This window comes from Xenopus tropicalis, chromosome 6 (assembly GCF_000004195.4).
Source record: "Xenopus tropicalis strain Nigerian chromosome 6, UCB_Xtro_10.0, whole genome shotgun sequence".
NCBI lineage: Eukaryota > Metazoa > Chordata > Amphibia > Anura > Pipidae > Xenopus > Xenopus tropicalis.
This window is the reverse complement of record NC_030682.2, coordinates 65,316,249-65,331,460: the sequence shown is the minus strand read 5'-3', so window position 1 is coordinate 65,331,460 and position 15,212 is coordinate 65,316,249. Positions and strand designations below refer to the sequence as shown.

At 39.3% G+C, this 15,212-nt stretch overlaps 1 protein-coding gene across 4 annotated transcripts in view; it reads right to left on the bottom strand.

The window, feature by feature from the left end:
* Nucleotides 1-14,711, bottom strand: part of pdcd6ip (programmed cell death 6 interacting protein) — a 66,120-nt gene extending 51,409 nt beyond the window's left edge. For 3 of the 4 annotated variants that reach the window (XM_012953564.3, XM_012953565.3, XM_012953566.3), the window contains exons 1-3: nucleotides 14,366-14,711; nucleotides 4,609-4,663; nucleotides 1,386-1,455 (exon numbers count right to left, since the gene is read on the bottom strand). In XM_012953564.3, the coding sequence (XP_012809018.2) occupies nucleotides 1,386-1,455; nucleotides 4,609-4,663; nucleotides 14,366-14,571 (331 nt within the window). In that variant the 5' untranslated portion in view covers nucleotides 14,572-14,711. 4 annotated transcript variants of the gene reach the window in all.
* Nucleotides 14,712-15,212: the final 501 nt, after the last annotated feature.

Sequence of the window (15,212 nt, the reverse complement as noted above, 5' to 3'; positions counted from 1 at the left end):
TAGATTTTTCCAATTGCATTTTTGTTTATTTGCAGGATGACCACAGCATTCTGTGATTATTTTCCTTTATCCAACTGGGCGATTGGACTGGCTCAAAAGCTGCAATAGGCTGGTTAGTTAGTTAGGGAAAATAAGTGCCTAGAAAGATAAAGTAGTTATAGGTACAGTAGTGCTAGCTGTAGCTTTAAGGGATGGTTCACATTGACATTAACTTTTAGTATGGTATAGAATGTCCTATTCCTAACAACTTTCCAAACATGATTTATTTTTTAAATGATTTGCCTTCCACTTCTATTTCTTTCCCGCTTTCAAATAGGGGTCACTGACCCCGGTATCCTAAAACTATTGCTCTGTGATCTTTCAAGTTTATTATTATCGTTACTTTTTATTACATATCTTTCTATCTAGTCTCTCTCCTATTAATATTCAGTCTCTCAATTAATCCACTACTTGGTTGCTAAGGTAAACAAGACCCTAGTATTCAGAAGAGCAGATTAAAAAAACAAAATAACTGAAAAACAACAAAAAACAATTGCAAATTGTCTCTAAATTTCAGTGCCTACGTCATATTAAAAGTTAATTTTAAGGTGAACAACCCTTTTAAGTTTTCCCTAAATTGCAGTGAGGGTGAAAGAGCCTCACTGGTCAAAAAATAGCTGTTTGGGGGTAAAAAAAAAAAAGCAGCCCAAACGCTGGGTGCATTAGTCTTATTTTTTGCGTCAAAATTAGTTGGCGACATGCACAAGATTTTCTATTGGGTGCCGTCATAATAACTTTTTACCCCTTCCCACAGAAAGCTGTACTGCTGAATTCCCTTAAAAAATATGGCCACTGGTGCAGCAATGTGCAAGCAATTAGTATGCTATAGCTTGCGTAGCCTAGGGCTACTAGATCACCTGAAAATTCAGGGACACATCTAGAAAATCCACCTGAAAGGGCAGTTTAATTTAAATGCAATCAATGAATCCTTGCATTTATCAGAGGTTTCCCTGAATTTTCAAGTGTTCTGTTAGATTTAGCCTACCTTCTTTATATAATGCAGCCTGGACCTGTAGTAGTGAACATATCTGTGCCTAGAAATACAGCGGCGGATTTGTTATATGTATGCCCAGAGGCCGCACATTTCTCTCAGGTAGACAGAAGCATGTCTAAGGTCATGGTGCACATAAAATAAACTAAAGTTAAAGTAATTAAAAGGTAAGCTTTTAACAACTTTTTACTAGGAAGCAGGATAGGAAAACCCTGATGTGTATGTGGTTACTACAGGGAAAAGGGGGAGTCTCTGTTTTTTTTCTAGATAATAGATCCCATAGTCGTACCAGCCAAAGTTTCTATTTAAACTTAATATTATAAAAAAAAAAAAACCAAAAAAAAACCCAACTTACCGAGTTTTACCGATCCGCCAAAAATAGATCCTTTATCAAAGGCGTCTTTCCATGTAAATGTTAAACATAGCTGACAAAATTGAAAAAAAAAGTTTATTAAACATATTACAATTTCCTATACTATTATATAAACTTCTTTAATATATAAAAATTGTGTTCTGAAGGTGAAAGCATACACTTTAACTTTGATGCAGATCAAATACAATTGTGCTGAAAATTCTTTAAAGGAACAGTAACACTAAAAAATAAAAATGTTTTAAAATAATTAAAATATAATGTACTGTTGCCCTGCACTGGTAAAAGTTGCGTATTTGCTTCAGAAAGACTACTATAGTTAATAGAAATAGCTGCTGTGTAGCCATGGGGGCAGCCATTTAAATTGAAAAAAGGAGAAAAGGCACAGGTTACTAAGCAGATAACAGATAAGTAGCAGATTCCCATTGTATTCTACAGAGTTTATCTGGTATCTTCTTATGTAACCTGTGCCTTTTCTCCTTTTTTCAATTTAAATGGCTGCCCCCATGGCTACACAGCGGGGTATTTATATAAACTGTAGTAGTGTTTATGAAGCAAACACACAACTTTTACCAGTGCAGGGCAATAGTACATAATTATTAATTATTTTTATACACTTTCATTTTTTGGTGTTACTGTTCCTTTAACAATGGATGGCATTTCAGCCTGAAGTGTGCGCAACTGCACAGCAGTAATTGATGCAGGACGCTATAGGAACTTTGGAGTTACAACCTAGTTTAGAAGTAGCTTCAGGATTCCATTGTGTCTATAGGTTGCAAAGCACAATGATATGGATGCAAAAAAGCAAGTTCCTTTAATGAATGGGATTGTTTCGTGTAACTAACTGCAGCCAATTTAGTGGCCCCACCACTGCACTTCGTAAATGATACCTATTTCAGTTAAACAAACTACATCCCTAAGCACCAATAATAATTGATGACATTACTGTGCACTATTTATAAGGATATATTTTACAGGATGTTCATGGTTTATGTGTATTTTATATAGGGATGCACCAAATCCAGAATTCGGTTCAGGATTCAGGCAAGATACAGCTGAATCCATGCCTCTGGCTGAAATGAATTGGAATCCTTAAAATCACATGATTTAGGCACTCAAAGGTTAAATCTCTTTTTATTCTTATCACATTCTCAATCAACATAACACTTATGTTGATTCAAGCAAAGCACTTCAACTAATGTTTCACTCTCACCAAATAATCGGTTAGATTTGGGTGCCGTGCCCCGAACATTTAGCTTATGGTAATCTCCGCGGTTTATTCAACGTGCAGGTCACTCACTACTCCAGTTTGTGGCCCAGGAAGAGAGAGCACCCCAAACCCGCAGCATGGGGAGAATTCCACCAGACTCCAGACTCCCAGGTAGTAATGTAATTTAAACAGCTTTATTCACATTGACCCTCTAGGTGAAGCCGGAAAAACAAAACAGGACCACTCTTTCCACAATCAGGAGTTGACTCCTCTGGTTGAAATCAACTCTTTGGTGTATTAGCTCATCTATCGGAGATCTTCCTGGTTTGTCCACATCAAATGTAGACATGTACCTGTTGCACCCTCATAGCCATGGTTGCTTCTAAACAAGCCAATGTTTCTACTTTTAGTTTTGAGAACTGTTTCTTAAAGGTCACTGCCAGGACCTAAGAAGACCCTCATTTTAACAGCCCTCTGTGCTACATCATAGAGGATTCTGGAAGGAATATGCCAGTAATTATTCTATAACACACACACAGAGTAAAGACACATCTCTTAAACTCAAGATTTTGCCCAAGTGAAACCAGCCTAAGATTTTCACAAACTGCCTATCTGGGTGTCAGATAAGATCAACTGTTGATGATTGTAAGGTAACTGTAGGGATAATACATTTGACATAAGGCATCCATTCAGATTAGAAAATATGAGGCATCTTACTATTCAAGATTTTATTTTTGTTTTTTTTACAGTACAGCTGTAAAGTTGCAGTATCTCTCCTCTCAGCATATTCTGGCCAGTGGGGAAATGCCCAATAACTCTCCCTGTGCCCCTGTCATTTATATGAATGGTAACTGCCTGTCATCGTACAATAAAATAAATATTGATGAAAACTGCCAGTAGGTATAGGAGGGCATATCATTAGTTTCTCTGGCAACTAATAAACAATAGTGGAGAAATGTTACCTGGAAAGGTCTTTTATAGGTCATATCTTGTTTTAGAAGAGAGTCTGCCAAAGACATACTGACATATATAACAAGCTAACTAAGCAATTTACTCTGGTTCATTCTGACTTAAGGAGATATGTGAGGTTTAGGGTGAAGACACAGTAGGAGATTAGTCGCCCCTGGTACATCTGCACTATTGTGGGTGACTAATCTCCTGAAAATGCTTTCCACCGGTAGTAATGTAAATCGAAGGTGGGGAAACATACAAGTCCTTCTGGGTTTCTCATGTAAGTCAAAGCTTTCTCACAGCGCAACGTTAAGCTTGTATGTTTCCCTACTGCTTTACATTATTGCCGGCGAGAAGGAAACTTGGGGTGTGTTGTCTCTTGTAGTAGTGCGGATTTATGTTGGGCAACTAAACATCCAGTTTGCAATTGCCCCGACCCTTCTTGATTTAGATAATTCTAATGCAGGGGAAAAAAGAAGCCAATGAAAACAGCTGAGGTGTTGGGTATGACATCCCTTTTTGCACTGCCTCTAAGTTTTGGATCTCAGTGACTCAATCAGACCAATATTGGCAAACATTTGGGAGGCCAAACCAGGCAGAAATCTGCTTATTTGCTGAACATCACCAAAAGATACTTAAATGCAGGGTCAGCTTTACTTTACATCAATTTGACAGTCATGAAATATTGTATATCAACTGAAGACCATTTAATTTGGCTCTTACCACAATCTCTCATTTCCTGCTAGCTGCAACTTCCTCATGGTCAAGAAATCCCCACAGCCAATGGACGCATGGTCTTCTACTAGTGGTAATGGGCAGCAGCAGTCTGAGAAGTACAGTAGTTTTCTTCTCTACTGAAGCACTGCTCCCCATTCCATTGCAACAGAGAGTATGGGACATGTACTATGATGAAGGAGTGCTACCTAAGAGTGAAACCTCTGCTTCCTGTACTATCCTTTCCACAAAAACATGCAAAAATCAGCCACATAATTTTATAAAGTATATATGCCCATTGGCAAATAATGGAATTAACGTTATAAGTATTACCTGGCTCTCTGTAAACGGGAACTTTGGTTCAACTGAACACAGCTGATCATAATACCTATACATTGGAAAAAAAAAAGTTTTTTTAGAAACAGAAGTTGTAAACAGAAAAAGAATTAGTCATAGATAGTCATGTAAGACAGATAAATAGATTAACATTTTAAATGCTACCTAAATCTTAAAGATGTAGTCCACAAGTTACAACTTTTAGTATGTTATAGAATGGCCAATTCTTAGCAACTTTTCAATTGGTCTTTATTTTGTATAGTTTTTGAATTTTATTCTGACTTTTTCCAACTTTCAAATGGGGGCACTTATAGGACCCCCCCCAAACAAAAGCCCCCATCCACTGCTATCTAATGAGGCCCCTCCCCACTGAGTCAATTTCAGTAAACAGTGTCTCTGATAGTAAAGCTGACCTATACAAGCAGAACAGCGCAGCAGAGCTAGTAAGTGCCATCTTCTAAAATTTTGCATTCTCTCTGATCAGGGATCAGTTCAGCATCACGGAGCTTGCTGGGGAATGTGCAGTTAAAGATATCCCAGGATTCCCTTCAACTGAGCATGTGCCAGGAGCTCCACTTTGCTCAACTAATCTGAAGATAACACAAAGATTCAGAAGATGGCGATGGAGCAGGGAGGGGGCACTTTAGATGGCAGTGGATGGGGGCTTTTGTCTAGGGGAGTTTAGTCCTCCTTTAAACTTTCTATTCAGGGCCTCTTCTATACATATTTCAATCTTTCATTCAAACAACTGCCTGATTACCAGGGTAATTTAAATGCTAGCAACCAGACACGTGCTGAAATTCTAAACCAGAGAGTTGAACAACAAGCTAAATAAGTCAAAAACCACAAACAGAGACCAATTGCAAATTGTTTCAGAATATCGCTGCTGACATTATACTAAAAGTTAATTTTAAGGTGAACAACCCCTTTAAGGTATAGTGCCCTGGCTGAAATCCAACCTAGGACCCAAGCACTGCAAGGTAGCAGTGTAAGCTAGTGGGGTACCATGATGCCTGCACCTTTTATCAGTTTCCCTTCTTTCTGTCACCAGAATAATCAGAGATCTTTTAATTGCTATTTTTTTGTTCTTTTAAAGGGATTCTGTCATGATTTTTATGGTATACTTTTTATTTCTAAAATACACTGTTTACATAGCAAATAATTTTATTCTTGAACCAACAAATGTATTCTTTTCTAGCTGTAATATTAGTGTGTAGGCAGCCATCTCTGTGCATTGTGCCCGATTCTGAGCATTCAGAAGGAGCCAGCGCTACACATTAGAACTGCTTTCAGATAATCTATTGTTTCTTCTACTCCCATGTAACTGGCGGAGTCCCAAGTCGGACTTGGATTTCTTACTATTGAGTGCTATTATGATATCTACTGGGAACTGCTATCTTACTACCTTCCCATTGTCCTCCCTGCAGGGAAAGGGAGGGGGGGGGGGGGTCAGGGAGCTGATATTTTGTTACCTGCTGATTGTTCTGCTGATCAGCTGCTGGGGGAAAGGGAGGGGGTGCAGTAGTAAATAGTGGCTGAAGTTTATCAGATCGCAATTACATGACTGTGATCTATGTGCTCTTTTAAAAAATAGATTTCAGTACAGGATTCTACTTGAGCAACACTATTAGCTTAGGCAATTTGAAAAAAAACAAACAAACATATTTTCCCATGACAGTATTCCTTTAAAGGGGACCTGCCACCCAGACATAAAAAGCAGTAAAATAAAAGTCCTTTTTAAATTAAAAATAATTTAGAATTAATGAACAGGTGACAGGTCCCCTGTTCAAATAGTCACATATGATAAAAATAAGGCTTACTTTTTTTAAATAAATCAATACTGAAGACATGGGAAAGGCAAAACCTTGCTCTGATGTTACAAAACCATTAGCAAAGTTTTGCCCTCCACTATGCTGAAGGAAAAGCATCCTACCAGCAACTTAATGTCATTAAAAACTCCAACCTTTTTTTTACCTGTGAGCTACACTCAAATGTTAAAGAGTTGGAGAGCAACACAAACATAAAAAATTCACTGGGGTGCCAAATAAGGGCCATTATTGGTTATTTGTATTGCCTATATGGACTGACAGCCTACAGGAGGCTCTGTTTGGCAGTACACCTGGGTTTTATTCAACCTAAACTTGCGTCCAAGTCAGAAATTCAAAAATAAGCATGTGTTTAGAGGCCACTGGAAGCAACACCCAAGGGGTTGGTGAGCAACATCTTGCACAAACCACTGGTTGGGGAACCACTGCTCTAAATGATACTGTTCTCCTTGTATTCACAGACTGTAAATTACTTATTGGCACTGAGGCCTGTGCACTCTCCAGAATAAAATACAGATAGACAGGAGGAGCATATTACACACATACATACATACATACATACATACATACATTTATATAGTTATATTTGGTCTAGGTGCAGACACACCCAGCCACAACAATTTTTAGCTCAAAAAAGCATACTCAAACATGTTTTAGTGCTGAAATGCACTGGTCAGTGTCCCTGTGTGCAAATACACCATAAAGCAGATCAGAGCAAAAGGGGTGGGTTTCTCAGCCTGTGTATAACATTGCATGTGGCAGTGGCCTAATGAGTCTTTGAGGGAGTTAAATGATAGAAATAACTATAAATATTTAAAGGAAAACACACCCCTAAACAATATAGGTCTCTATAAAAATATATTTTCAGAGTCCTATATTGTTTAGGGGTGTGTTTAAAATATAAAAAAAACACTGCCCATTTCTACAACACTGCTCCATCTAAATAAACAGGTTTAATAAAAATATACTTTTCTAGAAGTATGTGCCACTGGATAATCCAGAAAACTGCCAATTTGAGTGCCCTGGCTTGCATGATTCACAGGGCATCAAAAACAAACTAAGGGCAGATTTGTCGGCTGCTATAGAACAGATTTACCATGGGTGAAAAATCTTTCCATGTTCCAGTACACTATTTTGTTGGGGGTGTCTCCTGGACATGAAAAGGGGGGTTCAAACAAGTTTTGGAGGGCACACCACAATTGCTAAAGCAAAAAAAGCTGGCTTTAAAACAAAGACAGCAAAAAAAAGAGAAAAGGGGTGCAAATGAGAATCTGTTCCCCAAGCCCACATAGGGGCAAACAGAATATTAATCCAAATCAATCAATTACTCAATGCAAACCTACTAACCACAAAAAGGCAGCAAATGGTATGTTTAATATATACCATATAGACTCGAGTATAAGGCGATCCGAGTATAAGCCGAGGTACCTAATAAAACTGGAAAAACTTATTGACTCAAGTATAAGCCTAGGGTGAGAAATGCAGCCGCTACTGCTAAGTCCAACATCCAACATAAGATAACCATATGCAAGGTTGTACAGGTTAATATTTCATTTAATTTTACATACATATTGAAATTGTGATGTGTAAATTTGTTATTTAATTCTTATATAGTTCTGTATACTTTTTGGGGTGAGTGATGTAGAATCACAAGTTTAAGAAAGATAAGATCATGTGTACTAGGAAACAGTAAATATTTCTGACTCTTATCTCATCCAGTCTCTTCTGCAAACCACTATCTGGTTGCTAAGGTAAACAAGGCCCTAGCAACCACATATGGACCTTAGATTGCAAACTTCTCCAGGGCAGGGACTGATGTGATATAAATAACAGTAAATAAATAAAACATAAGAGCATTCCCTTACTATGTGCAGGGCAGGATGCAATCTGCCCCCACCTCTTGCTTGTAAGATAATCTGGGGTTCAGCAGCTGTGCATTGCTCCCCTCCCTATCTCCTGGCTGGTTTGGATGCCCTCTCCTAGGAAATGTAGCATTCTTGCCAAGACTGGATCATGTATCACTGCTTATTACCAACCTATAAAGCCACTGACAAAGCAATATCACCATGCATCCATGGTCAACCGGCGCACCCTTGTCATACCGGCGCATCCCTTTGTCGCGACGCGCGCCCCCCCCCCCTGTGTGCAGCCCCAGCACGCACTCATGTCGCATACGCGCCCGGCAAGCCTGAGTGTGGCGCCAAATATTTAAAATAAGTTCTTCCCGCTCTGCCTGTTCAAACCACTAGCCCGGTCCGGAACAGACCCGATACAACTCAAAAATTACTCACCCTGGCACAATAGCACAAAGCAGTGTAGTGGCGTGAAACCCCAAGCTGGCGCGCGCGTGTCCTCCTGGTGCGAGCGAGCGTGAAAGCAACAAGTACCGATTACCGTATATACTCGAGTATAAGCCAAGGGTGCCTTTTTCCGCACATTATTGATACTGAAAAACTTGGCTTATACTCGAGTATATACGGTAATGCTCTTTATATGGAAAATATTCACAAAACAATAAATACAATTACAATGCATAATATACATAACACCAGTTGGACAAAATGTAATATACAGAAAAAGCAGACACGTGTGGATTGAGAAAACCCCAACGTTTCGGAACACAGTCCTATGTCAAGGGGATTCTGGATTCCCAGAAAAGGGGGGTTACCATTTTTGCCATTAGCAGTACCAAAAGTTGGCCAGACATAGGCCGAAAAAAGCTGGCAACTTGGCCCCCTTCAGACTTAAATGGCAGCTTATTAGCTTGTGTTATGAGCCTTTGTGATAGTTTGCCCCACTGATATCTGGCCAACAGTTGCCAAGATACTGTATGTACAGGCAGTGTCTACAAAGGCACAAAATTATCATTTGGTAACTTTTGGCAAACAAGCAGATCTTGCAGTGCATTTCCAGCATAATCCTTATTTTAATATTACTATATTTACAGTAACTGCTGTAACTATTTACTATCCTTTAAATATACAGCAACACGTTTGCATAAAGCTTTACATTTTTATCATTCATATTAGTCCTAGCAAAAGTAAAGCTAAGTTCCCTTTCACATTTACACAACACTTTTATAATAAATAAAGACAAAATCCCCTTAGACTATAGCTGTCTAAATCATAATACAGGTATTGGATCCCCTATCCAGAAAGTTCCGAATTACGGAAAGGCCATCTCCAATAGACTCCATTATAAGCAAAAAATTCTAATTTTAAAAAATGATTCCCTTTTTCTCTGTAATTATAAAACAGAACCTTGGACTTGATTCTAACTAAGATATAATTAATCCTTTTTGGAGGCAAAACAATCCTAATGGATTTATTCAATATTTAACTGATTTTTAGCAGACTTAAGTTATGGAGATCCAAATTACGGAAATACCCCTTATCTGGCATACCCCAGGTCCTGCGCATTCTGGATTACAGGTCCTATAGCTGTAATAGTTAAATTTGAAGGTGAAAGACCCTTTTAAAAGAAAAAGGAAAGGTACAATAACTGAGGGGTGGAAAATGTTAGGCACCTACAGTGATTGAAATCATGTACCCCAGGCCAGTGCCCCTGTCAGCAGAAAACTGCACCGGCTCGGGGGACCTGCGCACAAGTAATCCTTTTCCTCCTGTCTTCCTCATTCACAATCCTGGGGCAGGCATATGCAAGGTAGTTTTTTTTTGTTAAAGTTCGGCTTCTTATAATACTGCGCATGACAGAAGAGGATCACTTGCTCACAGGTATGCCGGGATGGTTTAGTTTTCGGCTAACAGGGGCAATGGGCCATGGTATCAGGTAAGTGATTTCAATCACTGGGGGGTCCTTTTCCTTTAAACCACAGTAAACTTAACCGAAACACCCCCTTTTACTTGTAGTCTCTCCTAACTCAATAGTAGGGTTTCAAAGCTTACGCAATTGCTTCTATCCGTTGTGTATTTTAACTGTTTTCAAAAATAAATATGTATACATAACAGAAATTACATTCTGCATATTGTTTTAATTTAAAAAAAATCCATATTTCTTTTTTGCCATTATACAGCACCAATTTGAAAGTTGGGCAATTTGTTCATTGAACAAACAAACCCCTACCTTCTATAAGCAGCAGCCTTTAGGGCACTGACACACGGGGAGATCAGTCGCCGGCAAATAATCTCCCTGCAATGCCATCCCACCAGCTAGAATGTACATCCCCGGTGGGATGGCATACGTGGTGCCGCGATTTGCAGAAGTTGCCTTGAGAGGAAACTTCGGGCGCCTTCGGCAAATCACGGCGCCAAGTATGCCATCCCACTGGCAATTTACATTATAGCTGGTGGGATGGCATTGTGGGGAGATTAGTCACCCACGACAATAAGGATTTGCCGTGCAGCAACTAATCTCCCCGTGTGTCACCACCCTTAAGCAGCTCTTTAGCAGAGGAATCTCAGTGGATTGGTGATTAGTTTTATTAGGTCCTCTGAAGTTCTGCAGGAAGTGACATTGAGTACTAAAGTGACACTGGCTTAATATTCTTGTTTAGTGCCAGAAATAACAGAAACCTATATATTTTTTTTTAATTAAAACAATAGACCAAAAGTATGTTCAGCAAAAGCCCCACTCATTGAGCTCACGCTGAAAAAAAGTGCAAACTACTTTTAAGAGGCAGTGTTAAAACATAGGGTGGAAGGCAGAGGAGCTAAGATAGGGTAACTTTCAGTAACTGTATAGATATGCCCTAGGCATACTTCCACTTAAATGCCATTTTTTTTGGTTTTAACTTTCTTATTGAAAATTATATGTTACATAACAGTATATTTGATGGTACGTAAAGTTGTATATGGTTACATCAATAAATTATACAGTTGTCAATCAAGTATAATTCTTACATGTCATTCTTTAGGGAAGGGAAAGGGAGTCCCGACTTGCTGGGAAGCAGAAAATAAAAGTTGAAAGTGGATACAAAGGGGGAAGAATGGTGTTATAACTAATTAAACTGAAACCAAACAAAACTGGGTGGGGTGCCTCTATTAACCTCTCTCCGGGATCTGGGTTCTACCTATAAGTTTGTCTTTTTGTTTCAATCTTGCCTCATTCAAGTGTCCCTTATGACTTTCAGTTGAATTTTTCCATATATTACCTCTCTTCCCGCCCCCCCCCCTTCCCTTCCTCACTCCTCCGGGTTCTGAAAAACGGGAACACAACAATTCATACTTACAGTCATGTGTCATACTTTCAGACATGAGTGTCAGTTTCATAGTGAGATTAATGGTGTCATTATGAGTTTCATCTAACATATATTTGAATAGTTCAATGGAATCATCTTGAACAATGCTGGTGACTGTATTACCAGTATGGTTTTTAATTCCTTTTTTTTCCCCACTCATGACTTTTCTACAATGTTTCCTTTAATTTCTTGTTAATTGTGTCCACAAAAAATGCATTTTGGTGCACAAATATTATCTTTCTGCATCTACATAGAGGTGGGTGTTTCGCTAATAAATAGTGCATTCTCAGACAAAATACTTTTTAAAAATCAATGCTTCATCTTCCACCCCTCCAGAGAACTCCATGGAAATTCGTGCACTTATCTCAGTATTGGTGTGCTGTAAAAGTCATACTGTTGGGAAGTGGCCATGAGGATATGCATCAGATATATTGACTCTTAGCAGATGATCTGTCTCTTTATTAACCGATTCCTAAGGTGTCTAAACATATACAAAAATAACAGTTCAACATATCTTTTTCCTGCACTCAATCAATTTATCTTCCTCTAAAAGGATTCTTTTTTTTTTATTTTCACTATTTACAAAAATAACTTGGATTTATTTTGCTCCTCTCTGCAATTCCCTTTACATTCTTTATTTTAATCATTTGACTTGTTTCCTGTTCCTGGCTATTCTTATTGCTGCCTACCTTGACCTGTGCCTGATAATTAGGCTATTATGACTTTTCCGTTCACCTTCCCTTCATAATCAGCAGTTTCTGCATGCATGTCCTTTTGTTGCCTAAAATCAACATGGACAAAACAGAACTGGTCGTTTTCCCACCATCTAATTCAGTTTCTTTGCCCGACATCACTGTCAGTGTGGGAAACAACAATATAACCCTAGGTCTGCAAGTTCACTGCCTAGAAGCCCCATTTGACTTTGCCCTTTCATTCATTTCTTACATTCACTCACACCACTTTTTTATTAGGAACATCTCTCTTTCCTCACAGAAGAGACTACCTTTGCCTTAGTTATAACTTGTTTAGACTACTGTAACTCACAGACACTCTTAGGGTGAAGTCACACGGAGCTACTTAGTAGAAGCTACTTGTCACGGCTACTAAACACTAGAAAATACCCTGCCATAGACAACACTGAGAATTGCCTCTACTAAACACGAAGAGCCAGTTATCAGTAAACAATCAGCATTTTTGTAGCTGTGACAAGTATCTGCTACTAGTATCTCCATGTGTCTTCACCCATGTGTCTTCTTCCATGTGTCTTCACAGCTTCCACGCTTTCCAGTGGTCACTTTACACCCAACTTTTCATTCAAGCCTATAACCTAAGCCCACCCACCCACTGAACCCCCCCCTACTCTTTGCTCATACACTCACCAACTATTGGTATTCATTTCACTCTTCCTCTGCCCTTACCATCAATATACTAACCAACAGGAACTATACAGCCACACTGGTGTCCCTCACTGTATGTCTCACGTATTCTCCCTCTTAGAATGTAAGCTCTCGGGAGCAGTGCCCTCCCACTATAGTGTTCTAACAATATCCAATTGTAACTGAGAAATGTTTGTCTGCATGTGTTAACTGTTTAAGTCATGTACTTGTATCCCATTACTTTGTAAAGCACTTCAGGAAACGATGGGACGATATAATGATAACTACAGTCATGGCCAAAATTGTTGGCACCCCAGGTATTTCTCACAGAAAAGTATTGCAGTAACACATGTTTTGCTATACAATCCACACAAAGGGAATAAACATGTGTATAGCAAAATGTGTTACTGCAATACTTTTCTGTGAGAAATACTTGATTTTCTGGAAAAAGTTCTGGGGTGCCAACAATTTTGCCCATGACTGTATACTGTATTTTTGCTTTTTCTGTCTGGTTTCGAGTGCCATCTACTTCCTTGGTTCCTAATACCTGGTCCTGATTAAAGTCTGATGCTGCGCTAAGCACACCACTTGCTTTTCACCTCTGCAACCTAATTGGTCCATTTATAATAAAGTCAATAAAAGCATGTGCAATCAGATTGGAAAGTAGAAAACATCACCTCAGCTTTACCACCACATTTCATAGCAAGTATATAACTGCAGACAAGGAGGGTTAAAAAAAGAAAAAAAAAAAAGTTCATTTTCTATGTAGTAACCTGTGACCATTCTTCCTACATGGCCCTTGGTACCCATATGAAAAAAAAACAGAACTGATATTTAAATGTGGGTCATCATAATGGAAACAACAATGAATGTTTGGCAACCAGTCGGCTGCCAGTTGTACAACTTACACAGAGCACTAGATCATCTTGTTGGGCTATGATCTATTGCCAGTGGTTGGTGGGCATCAGAACATAATGACCCTAACAAGTGCTCACATGCAATTGAAACGGAGTAGTATAATGTTGGTATTCCAGCAAGAAGAAATCTATGCGGTCCGAGCGAGAAAGAGCAGTGAATTGCCGGTTGTGCCGGTAGCTAAAGAAACAGTGACTTGGCTACAGAAACTCTACACCTGCACAGAACGTCACGCCGAGTCACGCCCCGATATCTTGCTGCATGGTGGGGCTGGGCGGACAGGTAACTGGCGATTGATTTAAGACTAAGCAGACTAAACTATCTCATGACTGTACAGCTTTGTGAAATCGTGACATAGTTTCATCCTAAAAATACTAAAACGGCGAGCTGTCAGCCCAGCGTTACAATGCACTTGACAAACCCCCCTGTAAAGCGCTAACCTCATGACTGTCTCCAGCGAGGTCTCATGCTTGTCCAGCGGCCTACCTACTGCACTCTTGCGCAGCTTATTGAGCTCTTCCACAGCCCGGCAGTATTCTGTTTGGTCTTCTCCCGAAGGATAGGTGTTGTGAATATACTTGGAGAGCGGCTTGACTAAATCCACTTCTGACGTTTTCTTAAGCGGTACCGAGATGAAGGTAGCCATCGCTACGGAGAAGCGCCGACAAATATACCTATATATACACCTTAATCGTTAAAGACCAGAAGAACCTAAACCTGCCAACCCTTTACCGCACTGTGCGACTTCCGTGTGTATAGATGATCACGGGACCAATGACGTCGTGGTGTTGACGCCCCATATTTTTTTACAGGCACATTTCCCTGTTCTGCTGTTGCGCTCGCATCAGGTGACAGTGTGAGTCAGGGTGCCTCCTGACTAGGTGCGTATAAAGTTTGTGATCTATAGAAGATTGCGATTGTCCACAAGTACCATCTCAAAGAAGACAGATTAAACATTAATCATTTAAACGTGATGTGGTTTTAGGGTGAATACACACGCTGCGAGTGGGATGCGCCACTGCACACAGCTCACTGATACATGCGTCCAATTTGCATTGTGTATTTAGTCTGACAAGCCTTTCCGAAAATGTTGTAACATAAAAAAAAATATGTATTTGTTATATATGCTATATTTAAATGAAAACAAAAAAGTCATTAAATGTTGAAACTAAGGGGCTGATTTACTAATCCACGAACGGTCCGAAGGCGTCCGAATGCGTTTTTTTCGTAATGATCGGTATTTTGCGGTTTTTTTTTCGGAAATTGTCGCGACTTTTTCGTAGCCGT